Source organism: Callithrix jacchus, chromosome 2 (genome assembly GCF_049354715.1).
Source record: "Callithrix jacchus isolate 240 chromosome 2, calJac240_pri, whole genome shotgun sequence".
Classification (NCBI taxonomy): domain Eukaryota; kingdom Metazoa; phylum Chordata; class Mammalia; order Primates; family Cebidae; genus Callithrix; species Callithrix jacchus.
In genome coordinates, this window is record NC_133503.1 from 2,356,530 (window position 1) to 2,380,756 (window position 24,227).

At 40.6% G+C, this 24,227-nt stretch overlaps 1 protein-coding gene across 1 annotated transcript in view; it reads left to right on the forward strand.

Annotated features, from left to right (window-relative positions):
• The window catches only part of LOC103788045 (putative vomeronasal receptor-like protein 4), a 36,318-nt gene extending 22,799 nt beyond the window's left edge, over positions 1-13,519 (forward strand). The window contains 3 exon segments of the mRNA XM_054247239.2: positions 1,355-9,161; positions 9,164-9,249; positions 9,251-13,519. Coding sequence (XP_054103214.2) covers positions 8,583-9,161; positions 9,164-9,249; positions 9,251-9,503 — 918 coding nt within the window. The 5' untranslated portion in view covers positions 1,355-8,582 and the 3' untranslated portion in view covers positions 9,504-13,519.
• The last annotated feature ends 10,708 nt before the right edge of the window (positions 13,520-24,227 follow it).

Below are 24,227 nucleotides of genomic sequence, written 5' to 3' on the forward strand. Positions count from 1 at the left end.
TATTTTTAATTTTATTCCATTGCAGTCAGAGAAAATACTTTGCATTTACACAATTCTTTTAATTGTATTGTGTGTGTAGTCACCTAGAATATAGTTTATTCTGGAGAAGAGTGCAGGGGCACTTACTACAAATGTGTAGTCTATGTCTGTTAGGTGGAACAGACGATACAAATGTGCTAGGTCTCAGTGGTTTTGTTTTCAAGTCTGTTTACTCTTTGACCTGTCGGCTGTTTTTCAAATTATTACTGAGAGTGAAGTATTTAAATGCCTGTTATTTTTTATTCTCTCTTTCTGGATTTATTTTTGTCAGACTTTGCCTCATATATTTTGTTTTCTTGCCTGTTGGTTGATGATTGTTACATCTTCCTAAGGAATTGACTTTTTTTGGTCAATTTTAAATGTCTCATTTTACACCTAGGCATGTGTTTATTTCTTTTTATTTGTTTATTTTACTTATATTTTAAATTGAGATGGAGTTTCACTACCAGGTTCAAGTGACTCTTCTGCCTCAGCCTCCCAAATAGCTGGGATTACAGGCATGCACTATCAGGCCAGGCTAATTTTGTATTTTTGATAGAAACGGGGTTTCTTCCTGTTGGTCAGGCTGGTCTCTAACTCCTGAACTTAGGGTATCCATCCACCTTGGCCTCCCAAAGTGCTGGGATTACAGGCAAGAGCCACCACGCCTAAATTATTTTTTAATTGTGGAATTGCAACTACAATTTCATTATGGCTGCTCTTTGCAAGCTTTTATTCTTTCACTTCTACACAATTTGTTTATTTGGATCCAAAGCAATTGTGCTGTAGACAGCATATATTTGTATCTCATTTTTATATTTTGTATTTTGTCTAACAATCTCAATTTTTATTTAATTCAACTTTTTATATTTAGTATTATTTATATATTTGGATTTATTTTTTGTATCATTTTTGTTTTCTACATATCACATGTGTATTTTATTTCTTTTTCTACTTCATTTTGCATGAAGAAGGCATTTTTATGTAACATTGCATTTTTAAAAATAATTTTTAATATATATTTGGATCTATCACTTGTTCTTTTAGGGCTTCTGATATACACTTTCATTCATCAGAATATGTTTTACATTTATAATACCTTAATACTGATGAGTTATACAAATGTTAGTTCTATGTATTTATATTTCTGCTTCTCATTTTGTGATATAAATTTTATACTTATATCTACATATACTATAAAAATATTTTACACTTATTTTATATAATTTTATTTTTAAAAATAAGATGACAAAACAAAAAAGAACAAAGATATATCTACAAGTCGTTTGATATTAACATTTTTATCTTCCATTTCTGAATTTTCTCATTGTTTTAGAATATTCAGCTAATTTTTATTGTGAAACATGTTATCACTGACCTGTTTTGCTCAGTTATTGGTAAGTATATTACATGTATTTGTAATTAGTCCAACAATACAATTTTATATATGTTGTTATGCATAGCATTCATTTTAAAAAATAATGTAAGAAATAAAAATGTATGCATGATGTCTTTTACAGTGACATGATGTCTTCTACAGTGACATGATGTCTTCTGCAGTGACATGATGTCTTCTGCAGTGACATGATGTCTTCTGCAGTGACATGATGTCTTCTGCAGTGACATGATGTCTTCTGCAGTGACATGATGTCTTCTACAGTGATGTGATTGTTTTTACTGGTGCTTTGGTCATATCATGTAGATTCAAATTATTCTCTTTGGTTATTTGATTTTTCCTTCCTTTCTTCCTTCCTTCCTTCCTTCTTTTTGGTTATTTGACATTTCTTTCTTTCTCTTTTTTTCTTTCTCTCCCTTTCTTTCTGAGGTCTCCCTCTGTCGCCCAGGCTGGAGTGCAGTGACACGATCTCAGCTCACTGCAGCCTCCACCTCCTGGGTTCAAGTGATTCTCCTGCCTCAGCCTCCCAAGTAGCTGGGACTAGTGGCACCTGCCACCATGCCCAGCTAATGTTTATATTTTTACCTAGCTGAAATCAACTCAGTTTTTGTTGACCTGGAAAGGCCTTATGTTGCTTTTATTTTTTATTGATAGCTTTCTCCTTCAGAGGATTATTTCCTGACAGGTTTTCTTCGATGAGTAGACAAAAAGATTTTTGTTTTTACAAGGTTGTATTTTTAAGATGTTGGCTCAAGTTAGTTTTTCTCCTTTCCTACAGGTGGCTAAAAGGAGAAAGAAAAAAGAGGAATACAGCTTAGTAGTCCCTGCTTTTACTTTCAAAAGAATATGCAAGTTAAAAGGAGTATGATTAAGCTTGGTGGGTGAGGAACATGTGGAGGGAGAGATGAATGCATTTCATATGATGAATGAGAACTGTCAGTAGGAATGTAAAAGAAGAGGAAAGATAAATGGGTGGTTGGCTAGCTCCTTGAAAGAGGCGGTGTGCATGAGGGCCATGAGGACAAGAATGAGAAACAACTCAATAAAAGGGCAGTGCAGGAGGTTTTTTTTTTTTTTTTTAAAGAAAGAAGACAAAAAGATTTAAATGGAGTTGAAAGTCTTAGAAAGGGCAACTAAATTATGATCTAAAAATGGAAATGAAATTGTTTTAAAATTGAATGGAAAATAAAATTATATTGATGGCAGGTGATGATATGTTGGACTGAGATGCCGAGACCAGGAAGAATAAAGCTTGTGGACAATAGAGGTCTGTGAGTTGTTTGGTCCTGACTTAGGCCAAATGGAGGACATGCTTTTTAGAGAATTAAAGATGACGCATGAGAGCACAGCCATGCTGTAGCTAAAGAAGCTGAGCACTTGCGCTGTGCTAAGACCCACAGGTTTGTGAAAATAGAAGTCACAATTTTAACATACAATCTAACACACAGCTTAGACTAAGAAAGCAAATAGGCAGTGATAATGATGATTAGTGTTAAGTTTAGTTTTAATAGGACCGTATTTGATGGGTGTCACAGAAGCAACAAAAAAAAAAGGTCTTTGCTATAAAATGTGTGTGTAAAACATTCCTGTGTGTGGAAGCTGTAAGGAAACCTGAGGGACAGGGTGGTGGAATACCCCTTTGACACTTCATATCTAAAAAACATCTCTTGGCATGGACAGTTTTTATTAAACATTCCTTGCTTGAAACAGATGTACACTGCTATACTCTAAATGTACCTGGGCAAACTGGTGAGCGATGGCAGTCTACATTTTGCTCCATGTCTGGTGCCCAGACTCCGAACTGTGTCCTCAGGAAAATGGGGCACTTTGCCCATTTAGGTCAGGTAGAGGTGGCATTTTTCTGATTCTCACAAAGGTACTTTTGGCCTACCTCTTACCATGAAATCAGGGATTACAGGGGAACATTAGTGAGGGCAACCATGAATTACTTTAACCAGGAGTAACGCAGTGGAAAATCTGACGTGTTTTACTAATTTTGAAGGTTGGGTAATTGGGAGATTACTGTTTTGTTTATAAGAACAGGCAGCATACAACCCACTGGTCTGCATATACCTGGGGAAATCAGCTTACGCATAGGAAAGTTGGAGCACAGCTATTTCTAATGTATTTTCTAGGAATCAAAAAGTTTCATTTTTCCGTTGGTGGCTCCCTTTCTTAAAATCACAAAACCAAAGCTTGTACTATTTTTAGGGTTGACATGAAAATTATAGGCCTGGAGGGGATGGGCTGATGGCATTGCTTCCTTATAACCGCATATTGTGAGCCTCATCTTACAAACATGGACTCACTCCAGAGACTCAGCTGGGTAACTGTCTGTTTGTCAGCATTAATAACAGTGAGAGCTCAAGACTCAGGTGAGCGGGGATGAGGCAGAATTTTCTCAATGAAGAGCTAGGACACTGCCTTTTCATAACTTCAGTCACGTCTCAGGGAATCACACCAAAGTGCAATAGGTGATTCTAAATGAAAAAAGGCAACTTTATGAATGTTGACGCCATACTATATCGATCTTATGCTTTGTTAATTTTGTAATATTATATTTGAATTGTAATTGTATTTTACTTATTATAACATTTTTAATAATGAGAATAATAATCTTCAAAATTCAAAGAAAATGGTATTTCCTTACTATAAAAAGTTCCCCAAGTTTTGCATTCTTACAGTTTCCTCTGTAAGTTTTAAATGTGCAATTTACATATTAAATGAATGTGGCCAGTATATTTCAATTTTGCTGTTAAAATATATAACTTAATTTTGTCTAACTTTATTAGGAAATAATGTTTTCTTGTTCTGTGATTTTTAACATATAAGACAGAGAAAGGAGAAGTCAAAACAGAAACAATATATAGTGATAATATATAGTAAAAAATATATATATAGTTGCCTAATTGCAGCTCATAAGGGCACCAAACCCTCAAGAAAATATAATTGTACAAAATCACTGTCTCTGAACATCAGGAAAAGAACAAAGCATTTTTAAGTGCTTCAAATATCTGCATTTTATGTATTTAGGGAGGAAGGATCTCAACTGCTCATAGTAAGTGCACATGAAGAATAGAAGATGCAGTTTTACAAATTGCAATTTTCAACTTGGAAATATTCCTCCAAATTCAATATGTGACACATCTGGTAAGATTCTTATTATACTGTGATGCACAGGAGCATGATTGTACAAGACTTTCACATTTTTAGAAAAAGAGAGTGTTTTACTTAGCTGGTATCTCCTCAGTTGACATAATCAGAAAGAAATACTCTTCCAAAAGGATTTTAGGCTTTTTCTAAACTGGTAGCATAGAATTTGTGAAGGTCCTCCAGTAGTTTTCTATTGTCTACATTTAAAGTAATAATTTTCCTGCTTATTTTTTCCTCCAAGGAAGCTGGGAATTAAGTGTCTTGAAATTACAAATATCCTTATCAGCAAGCATTGTGCCTCCAGCCGCAATCTACACTAATTACAACTTCCAGAAAGTGACAAATGCATTACAATCATTCAATGCATCTGATACTTACCATATTTATTATTTTCATCTTGCTGTATTTTATAAAACTTCTTTTAACAGGCCTAATTTTGGTGGAAACATTTTTATCTTTTCTAAGTTTGCCAGCTGGATTTTTCCATTTGCTATTTATTGCCACTTAACAAGTAATCCCTTCTCCCTGGTACCTAAAATTCATAGGTCTAAGAAGGCTGCTCAATAAATGTTGTAAAATGTCTGATAAAAATGATACTTTTATTGATCTAATAAAAACACTTTACATTTATATAGATTATATTTTAAATCCACACAAGGGAGAGTGCATCACTATTCAAATAATATTATTAATGTTTTATAACAAAGATGAGGAAGTATACTTTATCAGACTTCTTTTTCTACAAATAATGTATCCACCATATACAAAACAGCTTTTGGATTCTTGTAAGTGGCTTTTTCCTTTTATACACGCTTTATCTTTGCTTTGGATGTCTGATCTAAGCTTATGTTTTTTATGATTAGATTTTCATTCCTGGTTTGTATATTGGTGTCATTCCCTTGTTATATACATCATTATTTATACACTTTGGGACTTAAGCATATTGAGAATACACTGAGGTGAAAGGCAGTATGATGAGAGTAAACTTGAGCTTCATTCCTTGTTTACCAGTGCTCAGGAGCGTCAGCCCGGCTCCGTCGAACTTAGCTGTGACTTCTAGCAGCGAGGGCCAAGCTGTGCATTCAGATTTTGAAATGTTTCATGGGTCACATAGGACTCAATGTTTCTTTTCACTGTGAACAACCTAAAAGTAGCATCTGTGGATTTTTTTCGCTATTTTATTTCACCCAATTTGGCCTCATATTAAAGCAAATTCCATAATTCTTCCAAATACAAACATGGAACACAGCTAAATTTAATATTTGGGTTAAAAATGACTTCAGTATGTTAAAGGCAATTATCAACTGCTTAGCTCGGGCAGGTGTGAAAAATGTTTGACGATACAATCAATTAATCATGCTCTAATTACGACAACCAAGATTGCTGATCTCATCTGGGATCAGCATCAATGCTCTCAAGAGCCTCGCTGGAAAAATACACCATCTGATCACGCAGAAGATTATTCTGTTTCAGTATGTTTAATCATTTACAGAGTAAGGAGAATGAATTAGCATAAACTGGGTTTTTTATTCTGGTTCATTTTTTATTATTAAGATTCATAATGTGTGTGGTGGTTTTTTTTTTTTTAAAGAAAGAGAAAGGGGAAGAGAGAACAGGAGACTTGCTCTATTGCCCAGGCTGGAATGCAATCTAAAAATAGGTATTAAAAACTTCTTTTATGCCGATAATTGTGCTTAACAGCGGAGACAGGAAGGAATAAGGAAAGAAAATAACAAACAGTCAACCAATGTTTCATTTAAGTCTGAAATGCTATGCAAATGCTTAGGAGTGATTTACTTCCAATTATGTGGTCACTTTCAAAATAGGTGTAGTTTGATACTGAGAAAAACGTAAGTTCTGTGGACCTGGGGTGAAGAATTCTATAAATATTCGCTGAGTTTACTTGTTCCAGGTCTAAGTTCTAATCATAGACGTCCCTGTTAATTTTCTATCTCATCGATCCGTTGAATATTAACAATGTGGTGTCAAAGTCTCCCGCTAATGAACTGGGTTTTTTTAGGGTGAAAAAAAATTAAAATTCTTATCTGTGTTATTTAACCTAATTGTTTGCCCTATATCTTCTTTTGGTGTGTGGTTCGTAATATATTTGTTATATTAACAAAACTATGCATATTTATGGTTAATAACTTATACATATATTATCTCATATTCAAATACATTTTTCTAGTACTGAAGTGTGATCTTTAAAATTCAGATACCATTAAGTCTTTAATTTAGAATTACTTTGTTTTCTTTTTCTGATTTTTAACTTGGCAGCAGAGCTTAACTGCACTGATGGTGTAGATGTATGCTACTGGAAATCTTTCATTGTTTGTTTCTAAGATAAATGCATTTACTTATTAAAGTTTTATAGAAAGTAATAACCATTTAATCAACTAGATGTTTCCTTTATAAAATCAAACATATCTGATGGTTTTAGAGCAACTTTTTTCAGTCACTAATTTTTGATTATTATCCAAGGATACTCAGTGTCAACATTTTTGCATCATCTCATATATTTTTATTTATAAAATTGTATAATGATAAGTGACCTTGAAACAGACACACTTTCATTACAAAAATCTGAGTGAATTAAAAGGTGTTTCACTTTTTTAATGTTACGAAGCTAAAATTGTTCTTAGCCCTGGATTAAAATAAAATGATAAATGATGTCTGAATCTTGGCCAAATAAAATGAAATGGTAACAGCAGACTGTTCTGCAAAATGTCACAAGGTGTTACGGTATTGAAGTTATCCCAAGAAAACTTGAGAGAAATTATCTTTCTTATTGAAAACCAAGTATTTTTCTAGGCATGGTAGAGTATCTCTGTACTAAATGAAGTCTCAGGAAGAAGACCAACGTGTGAGTATTTTGATGCAACTTCATGGTGGAAACAAAGTAATTCAAAATAGTGGCTGGGCTCGGTGGCCCTCACCTGTAATCCCAGAACTTTGGGATGTCAGAAGTTCAAGATCAGCCTGGCCAACATGGTGAAATTGCCTCTACTAAAAATATATAAATTAGCTGGTGTGGTGGTGGGTGCCACTTGGGAGGCTGAGGCAGGAGAACTGCTTGAACCCAGGAGGCCAAAGTTGCAGTGAGTAGAGATCACACCACTGCACTCCAGCCTGAGCAACAGACTCTGTCTCAAAAAAAAAAAAGTTAGTGTTTATCTTGTTGGTAATGGAGAAGAAAATATTTAAAAATGTGTTCTGAAATAAAGAGAGATCACATAATAGACCTCCGAGATGTGAACTAAACTGAGAGACAGCCAGGACCATTTCTGTATCATATATAGTAAATTAGGGTTTGATTAAGCAGAATAATGTCCCCCAGTCCCTATAAGGATATTGACATCTGAATTCCAAGCTATCACATTACACATTACAATTAATGGCAAAGAGAATATAAGGGTGCATATGAGATGAAAATTGCTAATATGCTGATGAAATATCATGAATCATCATGGTGAGTCCAGTAAAATCACAAGGGTCAAAAACCATGGAACAGTGATGATGAATAAATTGTATCAAAATGATAGATCCTGAGAAAGACTCAACTGAATATATTTTTAATTGTTTTAGAGAGTCTTCATATTAACATACATTTAATTCAATTTCACAGTATAATTACTATTCATTTTACATGTCTGCTGCTGAAGTGCTAAATATAAATGAGAACCTGGAACAAGGATATGATTAATGAGTGGAAGGCCAAGGTGCATGAGGAATATAGATAGTATGCACCTTATACAGGCATACTGGAAAGTGTATTTATTATATGTAGAGATTCATAGTAGTTATATATGTATATATTTATTTGGTTTAGAAAGTAGTGCAGGAGACACATTATCAAGAATTTATATAAGATGGGGTTAATCAGGAAAATGAGACTAAACGATGATGACGATGGTAATAATTTGGAACACTGATGAAAACACTGATGACATAAATCTGTTTTTCAGGTCTTCCAAATATGTTTCTTCTACATCATTAGGATGAACACACATTTCAGATGTTATCTTTCAAAAGGGTCTTTTGTTTTCAAGCTGGCATTGGAATCTCAGCCAACAGCTCTCTTCTCCTCTGGCACATTTTCACATTCTTTAAGGACCACAAGCCTAAAAACCGTGACCTGGTCATCTGTCACTTGGCCTTTGTCCACATAGTGATGCTAGTCATTGCAGCAGAGTCATCGTCTCCAGACATGTTTGAGTCACTAAATGTTCAGAATAACTTCAGATGTAAGGCTTCGTTCTAAACATACAAGGTAATGAGGGGCCTCTCCATCTGCACCACCTCGCTCCCAAGCATGCTTCAGGCCATCACCATAAGCCCCAGCACTTCCTGGTTGGTGAGATTTAAACATAAAATCACAAAATACAATATCCCGGGTTTATTCTTTTTTTGGTCCCTCAATTTATCTTTCAATAGTGGCATGATCATCTATATTGTAGGTTTTTCCAATGTGACCCAGATAATTCTGAATGTTAATAAATACTGCTCACTTTCCCCAATGAATGTGATCATCAGGAGGCTGTTTAAGACTCTGTCGTTATCTAGAGACGTCTTCTTTGTAGGAATCACGCTGCTCTCAAGTCAAGTGCATACATGGTGATTTTCTTGTCCAGGCATCAGAGGCGCTCCCAGCACCTTCACAGCAACAGCTTTTTATTAAGAACCTCCCTAGAAAAGGGCCACCGAGACCATCCTGCTGCTGGTGAGTTTCTCTGTGGTTGCATACTCACCGGACTTTATTGTCTCATCCTCCACAATGCTGTTATGGGTACACAGTCCTATCAACTACAGGGTCAACAGGCTGATGTTCAATGCCTATGCCACTGTCAGTCCTACGGTGCTAATCAGATCTGATAAAAGAATCATCGATATTCTGCCAGAGGTTCATTGGAATTGCCATCCATTTTTTAAAAGTTAGTGATAAATTTTTCTAAAAGTTATTTTGTTGTCATCAATGAAATTATTGAAAAACACAGACTTTGCTATCTGATTTAAATAAAATGTGGAATTGCACTTTTGTAATACCTTTTTTTTTTTTTAGACTGAGTTTTGCTCTGTCATCCCAGCTGGAGTGGAGTGGTGCAATCTCAGCTCACTGCAACCTCCACCTCCAGGGTTCAAGCAAGTCTCCTGCCTCAACCTCTCAAGTAGCTGGGATTACAGGCATGTGCCACCATGCTCAGCTTTTTTTTTTTTTTTTTTGTATTTTTAGTAAAGGCAGGGTTTCACCTATTTGTCAGGCTGGTCTTGAACTACTGATCTCAAGTACTTTGTCCACCTCAGCCTCCCAAAATGCTGGATTACAGGTGTGAGCCACTGCGCCCAGCCTATCTTAGTATTTTTTTAATTTGCTTAGAGTACACCATTAAGAATTATATGGTGCCCTCAGTTCAGTGTCCCCCATGATTTAATATCCCCAAAGCATGTCTCTCACTTCTTAATTTCAACTTTACCTTTATACAGGAAAATATTGTTTTTTCTTTTTTTTTGAGATGAAGTTTCACTCTTGTTGCCCAGGCTTGAGTGCAGTGGCACAATCTCAGCTCACTGCAACCTCCACCTCCTGGGTTCAAGCAATTCTGCCTCAGCCTCCTGAGTAGCTGGGATTGCAGGTGCCCACCACCACATCCAGCTAATTTTTGTATTTTTAGTAGAGATTAGTTTCACCATGTTGGGCAGGGTGGTCTTGAACTCCTGACTTCAAGTAATATGCCCACCTTGGCCTTCCAAAGGCTGGAATTACAGGCGTGAGCCACGACGCCTGGCCTGTAGTTTGTTGTTTCATTCTGTTGATTGTTTTCTATATCATGTAGAAGCTTTTATTTTAATATTTTATTAACTTTTTTTCTGTTTTCTGGCTTTAATACAAAAGTAAGACATTTTGCTGTCACTGCTTTTATGAGCTTGTTTTCATGTTGGTTTTATGAAGTTTGACCTTTTTTAAAATTATGATTTATTTTATTTAAAATTGACATCTAATTGTACACATTTACGGGCCACAGTGTTATTTCAGTGCATTTATTCATTGTATAGTGATAAAATGAGAATAATGAACATATCCATTGTTTTCAACAGTTGTTATGTCTCTGTGCTGATAAGTATAAAATTCTTTTCTATTTTTTGGAATGCACTTAGGGCATAAAAATTCTCTCTTCTAGCTAACTTAACCTATGTTATAATATATTATTACTAGTTATAGTCAACTTACTGTGTAATAGAACACAAAAATTTATTCTTTCTGTGAGGGTTTTTTAAATTAATTTTTTCTTTTTTCTTGAGACACAGCCTTGTTCTGTTACCCAGGCTGGAGTGCAGTCGAATGATTTCAGCTCACTACAACCTCCACCTCCAGTGTCCAAGCAATTCTTGTGTCTCAGGCTCCCATGTAGCTGGGATTACAGGCACGTGTCATCATGACTGGCTAATTTTTGTATTTTTAGTAGAGATGGGTTTCACTATGTCTGCCAGGCTAGTCTCCAACTCCTGGCCTCAGGTGATTGACCCACCTCGGCCTCCCACGTGCTAGGATTACAGGTGTGAGCCACCTCGCCCAGCCTATTCTTTCTGTTAAATGGTAATGCACTCATCGGCAAACCTGTTCTCATCTCCTCCTCTCCACACCCTTTCCAGCCGCTGGGTAACCACCGTTTTACTCTACTTCCATGAGGTTAGGTTTAAGTTTCACATAAAAAGGACATCATGTGAGGTTTGTCTCTCTATGCTCTGCATAGTTCACTTAACATAATATCCTCCAGGCACATTCACGTTGCTGCACGGATTATTATTCTGGTTTAGAAAAAAATAGTGTGGAGAGTTTTCCAAAAATTAAAAATAGAACTACTCTATGATTCAGCAATTTCAATACTTGGTATATATCAAAAGGAAGTAAAATCAGTATGTCAAAGTCCCATGTTTATTGCGGCACTAATTATAATAGCCAAACTATTACTTCACTTAAGAAGTGTTTTCGTCTCTTTTTGATACATTACATTTCTAAACTTTTAAAGCATTTATATCTGGTTTTCAGTTTGAGAAACTATTTGATCACCAATTCTTTAAATATTGCCTTTCATTTTTTATATAGTCTAGTAAAGCAATTAGGTGTTCATTTCTTCTCAATCCAGTCTTCCTTTATGTATAAATATGTTTCATTCTCTATTAACTTGCCTTCTGTAAAATATGTAACTACATCAGTTTTGCTTAGTATTCTGCCTTACTGGCCTCTCCTCAGCTCAGTGTATTTTAATATGCAACCCGTATTTTGCACATTACATGGTTTCGCCACATTTGTAATCGCTTACTTTCAATTTCCTTTTTTGTCAGATATGATTTGAGAAGCTTACTTTTTGTTGTTGTTGTTGTTTTCCCAGTACTTTGGTTTTCTGTTTTTTTTTTTATTGTAATGACAAATATTTTAACATAAGCCAAATATCTGATGTTTATGTACCATATAATTTCTTTTCACTCTTCATGTTGGTAGTTTATCTAATTATGTGCAATATAATGTATAACTTAGTTTTCACATATGGAAGATACCATATTTGGAATGTCTCCAGTCTGTATATTTCTTTGCTGGTTCCATTTGCCTTGTTGAAAGTTGAACAACCCACGTGAATCTGATGTTCTTGTGATTAGTCCTATCTGAATAGAGCATGTGCTTTTTAGGTTGACTGTTCCTCTGGTTTAATCCCTTCATTTACTTCTGGTCCTGGGAATTTCTCATATTTTTCTTCAACTATATTTAGCATAATACAGATTTTTTAACTTGTTGATAATTTTGATTATCAGTATTAAATGTTTAAAAATATATATTATTTTCTTGCAAAGCATAAATAGGCAACAGTTGCATACATTAGTAAAATATGTCACATAGATTGTCTATGACATAAAACATCATCTCATGAGAAATCTCAAGTTTCTTCATGTAGAAGACCTCCATCCCAATACATCTATTGTAGTAATTTGTGAAGTGTGATTACTCTTTACTACTGTGTATGTATTATATATGTATTATCCACAGATTTCAGAAATACTCCACTGCAATGAATATATAGCCAGAATTACTGTTTTATATAATATAAAGCTAATATGGTTTATTTATCTTAATTCAGATTTTTTTCTACAATTGCCATTATTTCTCATTATCACTTCCCTGATGTCAAAAACATAATGTGGATTTTGATTTTTTAAATAATCCGAAAGATGTTGAAAAGGGTTCTAAATGGAGTTTACAGGTGGCTAGATAGTACTTGTTAATTACCTTTAACTTTTTTTTAACATTTGTTGAGTATAATTGACAAACTAAAAGTGTATATATTTTAGGATGTAGAATATGATGCTTTGAGACATGTATACATTTTTTAATTACCTTGGTTAAACTAATTAACGTATTTATCACTTTACATAGTTACTTTATGTGTCTGTGTGTGTGTGAGTATGTGTGGTAAGATTACTTGAGATTTGATTTTGAAAAAATTTTAAGTATACAGTATTATTAACTAAGTTTAGTCACCAATTTGTATGTCATATTCCCAGGATTTATTTATTTTATAGGTGAAAGTATGTATCTTTTGACTGATACCTTGTCATTCCCTCCCACATCCTAGCCTGTAGTAATTATTATTCTTCTGTTTCTATGAGTCTAATTTTTTAAAGATTCCACATAAATACAAAATCATGCAGTACTTGTCGTTCTGTGTCTGGCTTATATCACTTAGCATAATGTCTTCAGGGTTCATCAGTGTTGTTGAAAATAGTAGAATTTTCATCTTTATTAAAGATCAATTACATATATATTTTTCAGTTTCTTTATATATGCATCTATTTATGGTAAGTAGTGACCTCTCTGAATTATCAAATTATCTTTTCTATAATATCATTCAAACATGATATTGTTTTGTATTTATTATTAAAATTAATTTCCTGTCTTTAAAACATTCTCATGATATTTATGGAGTCACTTCATTCTGCCCTCTTGATAAAAGCCAAAGTTAAATGTCAATTTTACTAATTTGAATTAGATTCAGAGTTTTATTGCATCAAATAATAAGTATAAGCATTAATGATAAAAATATAATTATATTCCTCATCTTACAACAAAGAAAACTTTGGGTTATTTATTGGGAAAAAGATGTATTCTATATTATTATTTCTATTTTTATGTTACTTACTTAAACATTTATTACACATAGAATATCACAAAATAGTAAGAAATAAATTGATAGTCATAAATTATGAAAGTAAAATTAGGCTGGGCATGGTGGCTCATGCCTGTAATCCTAGCATTTTGGGAGGCTGAGGCAGGCAGATCACCTGAGGTCGGGAGTTCGAGACCAGCCTTGGTCAAGCCGGTCACGTGGAGAAATTACATCTCTACTAAAAATACAAATTTGCCTGGTGCGGTGGTGCATGCCTGTAATCCCAGCTCCTCAGGAGGCTGAGGCAGGAGAATCACTTGAACCCAGGAGGTGGACATTGCAGTTAGCTGAGATTGTGCCATTGCACTACAGCTTGGACAACAAGAGCAAAACTCCATCTCAAAAAAAAAAAAAGAAAGAAAGAAGATATGCTTTGCCTTCAGTCTCCATAGGCCAACAATTCGCCATCCAGCAGGAGGCAACAGAGGGACCTCAAAGTCCCATACCAGACGTGTGACATAATTACATTCCTGTACTCATTTTAATATGTAAATATTAATAATTCATTTGCTTAAATATCTACACTTATGGATGCATGCAGTGGCTCACACCTGTAATCCCAGCACTTTAAGAGATCGAGGCAGGAGGATGAGGTCGGGAGTGTAAGACCATCCTGGCCATCGTAATGAAACCCCGTCTCTACTAAAATAAAAAAATTAGCCCAGTGTGGTGGCCCTCACCTGTAGTCCCAGTTACACAGGAGGCTGAGGCAGGGGAATCACTTGAACCCAGGAGGCAGAGGATGCAGTGAGCTGAGATTGTGCCACTGCACTCTGGCCTGGGCAACAGAGCGAGACTCCATCTCAAAAAAAATATCTACACTTACTTCAGCAATTTCCCATTGTATAGGTAAAGAGGTTTGCAAATATTTATATAGTTTATCATGATATGGACAGGACTTCTTGTTATTTTGATTGACTAGATAAAATACAAATGTTTAAACAGAAACTACCTTGCAACTGCTAACACAAGGCTAGAGAATACAGCAAGGTAATAATCTGTCCACTAAATTCTATAATTTCTTTCTTTTTTTTTCTTTCTGGACAGTGTCTCCCTCTGTTACCCAGGCTGGAGTGAAGTGGCACAACCTCAGCTCACTGCAACCTCCACCTCCCAGGTTTAGCGATTCTCCTGCCCCAGCTTCCTGAGTAGTGGGGAATACAAGTGTGTCCCACCACGCCTGACTAATTTTTGTATTTTTAGTAGAGACAAGGTTTCACCATCTTGTCCAGGCTGGTCTCTAACTCCTGACCTCAAGTGATCTGCCCATCTCAGCCTCCCAAAGTGCTGGGATTATAGGCATAAGCCACTGCACCCAGCCCTCTGAAATTTCAATAATCGACTGTGACATTTGCCTGTCTTTCAGCATTGAGATCTTATTTTTCTTTCCTAATTATCTTAAACATAAACTTTGGTTCCAGGGAATTAGCATTTTCTTGATTTATAAATTGAGGGTAGCTGAGCACAGTGGCTAATGCTTGTAACCCCATCACTTTGGGAGGAAGAGGCAGGTGAATCACAAGGTCAGGAGTTCGAGACTAGCCTGGCCAATGTAGTGAAACACAATCTCTGCTAAAAATACAAAAATTAGCTGAGTATGGTGGTGGCTACCTGTAATCCCAGCTACTCAGGGGACTGAGTCAGGAGAATCATTTGAACCCGGGAGGTGGAGGCTATGGTGAGCAGAGATTGTGTCACTGCACTCCAGCCTGAGCAACACAGGGAAACTCCATCTCCAAAAAAAACCTTGAGGGTCATCTCACAGATGATCTAATAAATAATGGATTATTTCCTTGTCTTTAGAATAATCACATTATTAACATTTCTACTTTTAGATAACATAACTCCTATGACTTTACAGACTTCTCTAGAAAAAGCCTTAAAAAAAAACTAGGGTGGGCAGTGGGTGAATGGGGTGAGGGAACACACATAAAATCCCCGAGACACCCAGGAGCCCATGTACCTGTGAGTGGGACTGCAGGCAGCGGTAGCAGACTGGACGAGAGAGGGCAGCAGGCAGGAGCACTCGGGATTTCCCAGTGGTGCTAAGGCCACTGGGAAACCATTGGCAGAGTTAAGTCCAGAGCTTGACAGGATGAAATTTGTGGTTGTAAATCAATCTTTTGCCATTACCAAGTGTTGGTAGGATGGATGGAAGCTCCTCCAGGTGGGCTGCACTGAGGAGAATGCAGCACCAGGCCAGGGATTCCTACCGGGAATGCAGGGTCTGCACCTGTTCAGGAGGAAAGGCTGAGTACACCCAGCGTGGAGTCATCTCTGCTCTTTACATCTGTCAAGGCTGTGAAAACAGTCAGCTAGGCACGGTGGCTCATGCCTATAATCCCAGCACTCTGGGAAGGAGAGGTGAGTGGATCACCTGAAGTCAGGAGTTTGAGACCAGCCTGGCCAATATGGTCAAACCTTGTCTCTATGAAAAATAAAATAAATTATCCAGGCATGGTGGTGGATGCCTGTTATTTCAGCTACTCAGGAGACTGAGGCAGGAGAATCTCTCGAACCATTGCACTACAGCCTGTGCAACAAGAGTGAAATTTCATCTCAAAAAAATATTGAGAGCCTCAGGAACAGTTTCCAAAAAGGAAAATTGGGCTCCCATGGAAAGAGACATTTTTCTCCCAGCTGGGGCAGGCAGTGTAGTGAAATAGGTCTGTTGACTGGACTTTCTCATAGAAACCATGTATTTTCAGCTGGGTATGATGGCTCATGCCTGTAATCCCAGTACTTTGGGAGGCCGAGGCAGGAGAATCACGAGGTCAAGAGATTGAGACCATTCTGGTCAACATGCTGAAACCCCATCTCTACTAAGAAAAAATACGAAAATTAGCCAGATGTGGTGGTGCATGCCTGTAGTCCCAGCTGCTCAGGAGGCTGAGATGGAAGAATCACTTGAACTGGGAGGCAGAGGTTCCAGTGAGCCGAGATTGTGCCACTGCACTCCAGCCTGGTGTCAGAATGAGACTCTGTCTCAAAAAAAAAAATACAAAAAATTAGCCAGGCAAGGTGGCACACACCTGTAATCCCAGCTACTGGGGAGCCTGAGACAGGAGAATCCCTTGAACCTGGGAGGTGGAATTTGCAGTGAGATTAGATCATACAAGTTCTCTCTAGCCTGGCAACAGAGCAAGACTCCATCTCCAAAAAAAGAAACCGCGTATTTCCAGATTTGGGGGTTATATGGGGTCACCTGGAGGAGTGTTCCTGTTTTTGGTGAAACACACGGGGGATATTTTGTGTGAAGCTGCAAATCTGCCACAGCAAAAACTGCTGGGGAATCGGAGAGAGAGGAGAAGTCATACTAACTGCCCTGCAGGTTTCCCGGAAGTATGACGTCACTGGGAAGTCAACTGCTTTTTAGAACAGCCGTATCAAGACCACATCAGAAAGGCAGAAACAGCATCACACTTCATAACAGAGGCCAAATGCAGCCCAAACCCAGCCCAGCAGAGGCTGTGAACCCAGTGGGAGCCGGAGGGTCCCATCCTTAGTGCTGCAGGTGCTATGAATGGGCTCCAAAGACCATGTCTGTGTCCCATGCAGTATGTGTGTTCTGAAGGACACGTGTGTTCTAGAGGTTATATGCGTATGATGGGTGCTGTGATAGTCTGGCGGTGTCATGGGTGTTCCAGGTGATGTGTGCGCTCTGAGAGACAAATGCATGTTCTAGAGTTTATATGAGCGTGACGGGTGTTTTGTTAGTCTGACGGTGTCACAAGCATTCCGGGCATTACGTGTTTGTTCTGAGGGACACATGCATATTCCGGGTGTTACGTGAGTGTGACGGGTGTTGGGTTAATCTGACGGTGTCACTTGTGCATCCCAAGTGATATATGCGCTGTGAGTCTGACGCTGTCACAGGCATTCCAGGCATTATGGGTTCTGAGGGACACGTGCATGTCCTGGGGGTTATACGAGTGTGATGGGTGTTGAGTTAACCTGATGGTGTCACTTGTGCGTTCTGGGTGACATGTGAACTCTGAGTCTGTGTCATGGGTGTTCTGGGTGTTACGTGTGTGTTCTGAGGGACACATGCATGTTCCAGGGGTCATATGAGTGTGGTGGGTGTTGGGTTAGTCTGACAGTGTCATGGGTGTTCTGGGTGATATGTGTGTGCTCTGAGGGACACATGCATGTTCCAGGGGTCATATGAGTGTGGTGGGTGTTGGGTTAGTCTGACAGTGTCATGGGTATTCCGGGTGATATGTGTGTGCTCTGAGGGACACATGCATGTTCCAGGGGTCATATGAGTGTGGTGGGTGTTGGGTTAGTCTGACAGTGTCATGGGTGTTCTGGGTGATATGTGTGTGCTCTGAGGGACACATGCATGTTCCAGGGGTTATAAGAATGTGTCGGGTGTTGGGTTAGTCTGACAGTGTCATGGGTATTCCGGGTGATATGTGTGTGCTCTGAGGGACACATGCATGTTCCAGGGGTTATAAGAATGTGTCGGGTGTTGGGTTAGTCTGACAGTGTCATGGGTATTCCGGGTGATATGTGTGTGCTCTGAGGGACACATGCATGTTCCAGGGGTCATATGAGTGTGGTGGGTGTTGGGTTAGTCTGACAGTGTCATGGGTGTTCTGGGTGATATGTGTGTGCTCTGAGGGACACATGCATGTTCCAGGGGTTATAAGAATGTGTCGGGTGTTGGGTTAGTCTGACAGTGTCATGGGTATTCCGGGTGATATGTGTGTGCTCTGAGGGACACATGCATGTTCCAGGGGTCATATGAGTGTGGTGGGTGTTGGGTTAGTCTGACAGTATCACGGGCATTCTGGGTGATACGTGCACGCTCTGAGTGTGGTGGTGTCATGAACATTCCAGGCGTTCTGTGCGCTGTGAGGGACACATCCGCATTTCTGAGGTCAGGCCTGCGCAGCAGCTGCTGCATTCCCCTGATGGGTGTGACATCTGTATAATGGTTGCTAACACCAGCGGCACAGACAGAGCGTTAATGGTATTATGGGGGGTTATTATCAGTGTACAAGGTGCCCTGTTTACTCTCCTGATGCTACATTTCTGTTCCAAGCCCGAGGCTTGGTCCTGTAGCCACCTCGCCTTGGATGCAGAGAAAGAACCTCAGCTGCACTGCATTTACTGGGGTTATTGGTTTCTAAAAAATGCAGAAAACCCTCATTTGGCAGCTTTTGGATTGCTGAGTTCTCTAATTCTTTCTGTTGCATATTCTTGTAATGCTCAAGTTTGACTGCCAAATGTTTCCGCATCAGGTGAAGCAGGATGGGGAGGGAATGACCGTGTGAAGGAACTGAGTGCTTTGTCGCTTGGCCTGTTGCTGCATGGCTTAATGGTTGATGAGAAAAAGCACCTGGAAGAGACAGTGTGTGTACAATGCCTTCCAATTCCAAGGGTCACAATCTTGCGATCTGTTGGCCAGCTGTTGGTTAGGGCTGGTGTAGATGAACATCAGGCTACAGCCCAAACTCACAGAGCAGCTGCAAGGACAAGGGGAAAATGCATTTTCAGCCATAATGACCTACATTTAGTAGATACTTTGGAGCTTGTGCAAAAGGACATCTTCAAGGGGCCTCTGCCTCCTTGCGAAAAGGGAGATAGTGATGTCAGCCAAGCCTGGGGTCCAGTCCTGGTGCTGTTGGTTCCTGTCTGACTTTCGCTTTGAAAGTCTGTCTGTGAAGTGAAGACCTCTTTTCCTTTGAAGGGTGGTACCTGGTAGGTTCTTGGGAACTGAGTTAATGTTCCCCTCCTAAGAGTGGGTCTCATAGACAGGCACATGTGCTGTTCTGAAATCATCTGTTGCTATCTCTGTCTCTGTTGGAGGTGCTTCCAGTGATGTGTGATTGTTTCTTACTTATCTCACTACCCCTGCCCAGCATGGGGTCTTACACAACATGCATGGGCAGTCAGTCAGTGTCAGGACCGGCTGGGTTTTAGGCTGGAAGACTGGAAATATACAAGCAAAGGCAGTGCCTTGAATTTACACATGGCCTGCAGCAGTTTTCAACGCAAGGAACTCCCTGCTTAGAAGGGCCTTTTGAACTGGGCCCCCTGTATAGTTTATAGTGAACCTGAGGGTGATGGCTAGACTGTTGGGGAGTGCTCTTTAAGTACAGAGGGAAGACTTGGCAAAGACATAAAAATGTGGAGGAAAAGGAGCTAGAGAGCTGAGTCCAAAAAACGACTCATGTAGTTTGGGAAGAATCTGAAATGAAAGGCCTTCAAAATTGACTAAATGTCTCTTGATAAAGAATGCAAATTCGACTGGGGTCTGGCTCACACCTGTAACCCCAACACTGTGGGAGGCCGAGGCGGGCAGATCACCTGGGTTCAGGAGCTCAAGACCAGCCTGGCCAACATGGCAAAACCCTGTCTCTACTAAAAATGCAAAAATTAGCCAGACGTGGGGTGGGGGCACCTGTAGTCCCAGCTACTTGGGAGGCTGACACAGAAGAATCACTTGAACCCAGGAGACTGAGGTTGCATTGAGCTGAGACTGTGCCACTGCACTCCAGCCTGTGCTACAGAGCAAGGCTCTGTTTCAAACAAAACAAAACAAAAAGAATGGAAGCTCAACTAAGAATGAAGTGCCAGGGACTGTGCTAGAAGCTGTCTCATGCGTTGCTTCATTTTACTGTCCCAGTACCCCTGGGAGGTCCGTTTCCCCTGTCCCCTTTCACAGCTATGAAAACTGCAGCCATGAAGTCCTTTGTCCAGGGGCTCCCTCCAGCCACAGAGCCAGGTTATGAACCAGTAAGATGCCCCTCATCATTAAGGACACTTGTGGGTGGTCAGGAGCAGGCCCTTCTCTACAGCAGCTCTTCCCCAGGGCAGCTCTGGGAGCTGAAGGTCTCTCCACGGGCTCTGGCACCCTCTGCTGGTCTGTGCTCGGGAAATAGAATGACAACCAGTCACCAGAAAACAAAGGCACAGAATGAAGCAAAGAAACAAAATGGGGCCTTGAGAAGCTTCACTCCTGTTTACCCAGGAGTTCTGCCTATTATGGCCAGGCCGAGGTGGGGGTGGGGGGCTGCTGGATTTGGCAACCAGAAGGGTTCTGAAGGGCTTGCAGTGGGGCCAGCCCCACTGTTCATTCATTGGATAACGTTGGGTGGGTTATTTCACTGCCCTTACTTCTGATATCCATAGAAACGGGATGACGGGGTCAGAGGTTAAATAATTCACGGCTGCTAGCTGGAATCCAGTGCTCAAATGTTCACTTTAGTGGCTAACATCTGCAATCCCAGCACTTTGGGAGGCTGAGGCAGGCAGATCAGCTGAGGTCAGGAGTTCGAGACCAGCCTGGCTAACATGGTGAAACCCCATTTCTACTAAAAACACAAAAAATTATCTGGATGTGGCGGCACATGCTACTTGGGAGGCTGAGACAGGAGAACTGCTTGAACCCAGGAGGCAGAGGTTGCAGTGAGCCAAGCCTGCACCATTGCACTCCAGCCTGGGCAACAAGAGCAAAACTCCATCTCAAAAACAAAAAGAAACCATGAAAGTTCACTTTATTGGCCTTTGTGTGGCCAAACACGTGCTGGGTTCCAGGCTCTGGGGATACACGAGGTGAACGAGACTCATGGTTGCTCCCTGTGAGGCCTGGGGACTTCTCAGACCTCCCATTCCTCCTTATCGTTCCTGTTTAAGCCCAAGAAAGTCCTGTGCTTTTAAGAACGTGTGTGGTGAGATTGGGCTCACCTGGGGATCCAGGCCAATCTCCCTGTCTCAAATCCCACCTGCAAAGTCCCTTTTGCTACATAAGGTGACATATCCAGAGGTTCTTGGGATTAGGACATGGATATCATTGTGTGGGGGGGGACAGTCTGCCTATCTAGTCAGCTCTCTAGACCCTGAAGATGTGTGTTCATCCCAAATACAAAATACATCCTCACTCATAGGCGGGTGATGAAAAATGAGAACACATGGACACAGAAAGGGGAGTACTAAACAGTGGGGTCTATTGGGGGGAAAAGGGGAGGGCCAGTGGGAGGGGGAGGTGGGGAGGGATAGCCTGGGGAGAAATGCCAAATGTGGGTGAAGGGGAGAAGAAAAGCAAAGCACACTGCCATGTGTGTACCTACGCAACTGTCTTGCATGCTCTGCTCATGTACCCCAAAACCTATAATCCAATAAAAAATTAAAAAAAAAAAAAAATACATCCACCCTGCCCCAAGGCCTCATCCCATTATAACATCAACTCAGGAGTCCAAAATCTGCTCTAAACCTCGTCACCTAAATCACCTCAATCTGGCAACAGGGAGGCTCCAGGGATGACCCAGCAGTTCCTCTCCCTCTGTGAACCTGGAACTCACTAAACCAGTTACCTGGCCCTAAAGTCTAGTGAGTGGCCACCCAGAGGGCTACAATCTAGCTCTGTCCCTGATCCAAGGGACCTGATATGTGAAATGGACAAGAAAAGGAAGAAACAAAGAGGCTGCACACCCAGAAATACCAGGCCACTAAGCCTCATTTCCTCCCGGTCACCCAGGACAGGGAAAGGAGTTTCTCCAAAGGGTCTGTCAGCACCTCATTCCATGGCCTGTGAGCTTGGGAGAAGGCTGAGCGAGACACTTTCCTTCAGCGGGTACTGCTCATTTTAGAAAGTGAGTCAAGCCGGGTGCGGTGGCTCACATCTGTCACCCCAACATTTTGGGTGGCCAGGGCGGGCAGATATGCTGAAGCCAGGAGTTCATGACCAGCCTGCCCAACATGGCAAAACCCTGTCACTACTAAAAATACAAAAATTAGTGAGGCGTGGTGGTACACGCCTGAGGTCCTAGCTTCTGTGGAGACTGAAGCAGGAGAATCACTTGAACCCGGGAGTCGGAGGTTACAGTGAGCCAAGATCATGACCCTGCACTCCAGTTTGGGCCACAGAGTGAGACTCTGTCTCAAGGAAAAAAGAGAGTTGGAGTCAGGGCCTGCCCTGGGGTCTTCCATCAGACAGCTGTGCATTACTTGCAGGTGAAAATTTTCCCAGAGCACAGCTAAGCCTGGTTGTCCTGTGTATAGGACTCGGGTGTGTAGCTAATTATCAGCTCCACCTGGGCTGCTTTTACCTGGTCCCTACCTGTATCTTCAATTAGGAGCCACGTGCTGGGGGCTCAAGAAAGCCTAAGCTTTTAGAAAGCTCTCCAGTGAGTCTCGTCATCAATCAAGTTTGGCAGCCACAGATCTACAGCTTTCTGGCCCAGAGACACCTGGGGCACAGGAGGGCTCAGAGCTGCCCGTGATGCTGGCTGTGAACTGGTGAAGGCTCCCTCAAGCGGGGACCCTGGAGCCCAGGGGACCGGGACCAAGGGGTTCCCGCCTGCCCCAGGCTTCTCAGGAGGAGAAGAAAGGAAGGCTGGAAAAGCCCATGTGGAGGAATAGAGCTGCTCTTCCTGGATGTCCAGGGCCATCCTTGGTACTGGGCCGTTACAAGGTAGTGATACCAAGTTCCCTTTTTAAAAAGCCATATGACTGGGCACGGTGACTCACACCTGTAATCTCAGCACTTTGGGAGGCCAAAGAGGGTGGATCACCTGAGGTCAGGTGTTCGAGACGAGCCTAGCCAACATGGTGGAACCCCATCTCTACTAAAAATACAAAAATTAGCCGGGTGTGGTGGTGTGTGCCTATAATCTCAGCTACTGGGGAAGCTGAGTCAGGGGAGTCACTTGAACCCAGGAGGCATAAGTTGTAGTGAGCTGAGATCACTCCATTGCACTCCAGCCTGGGTGTCAGAGCGAGATTCCATCTCAAAAAAAAGTGAGCCCATTTACAGAAAACTATTAAGTAAACAATAGTACAGTGGTACCTGAGAGACTGATGTGTGGGTACTTGCTGTTCCTTGATGTTCTAGAGTAGAGCTGCGCTGTCTAATGTGATTGTCAGCAGCCTCATGGATCTATGGAGAACTTGGAATGTGCTGGTGTGACAGGCAGGGTTGCCAAACTCAGTAAATAAAAGTTGAGGATGCCCCCTCCATCAGTGTGGGCTGTGCACAGTGACTTTCTTCCAGAATGGAAAGGGGGATAAAAGAGTAACTTTACAGTGGCAAAATCTGACAGACTGCCCCAGCCAGCCAGCCACCCAGCCGGGGTTAACCTCAAGTGATACACCACATTAACAGCACACCTGGGTAAGACACCTGAGGCCCTAGGGGGTCAGGACTTAGAATCTTCAAATTCCACAGCCACTGTCTTCTCACTGCCCTCACCTGGCTCCTGCAGAGAGTAGTGACAGTGCCCTAAGGGGCCTCCAGGAACCTGACGGGACCACAGGAGGTCTTTTGGAGGCCTCGAGAGGCATGTGAGGACTTGGCATTTTCCTAAGGTATGACAGCTGGGGTTGATGGTTGAGACCTCTGGTCAGAGCTGGTAATGCTGTGTAATGAATTGCCACAAACTTAAGAGCTTAAAAAAAAAATGTATTGGTCGAATGCAGTGGCTCACACCTGTAATCCC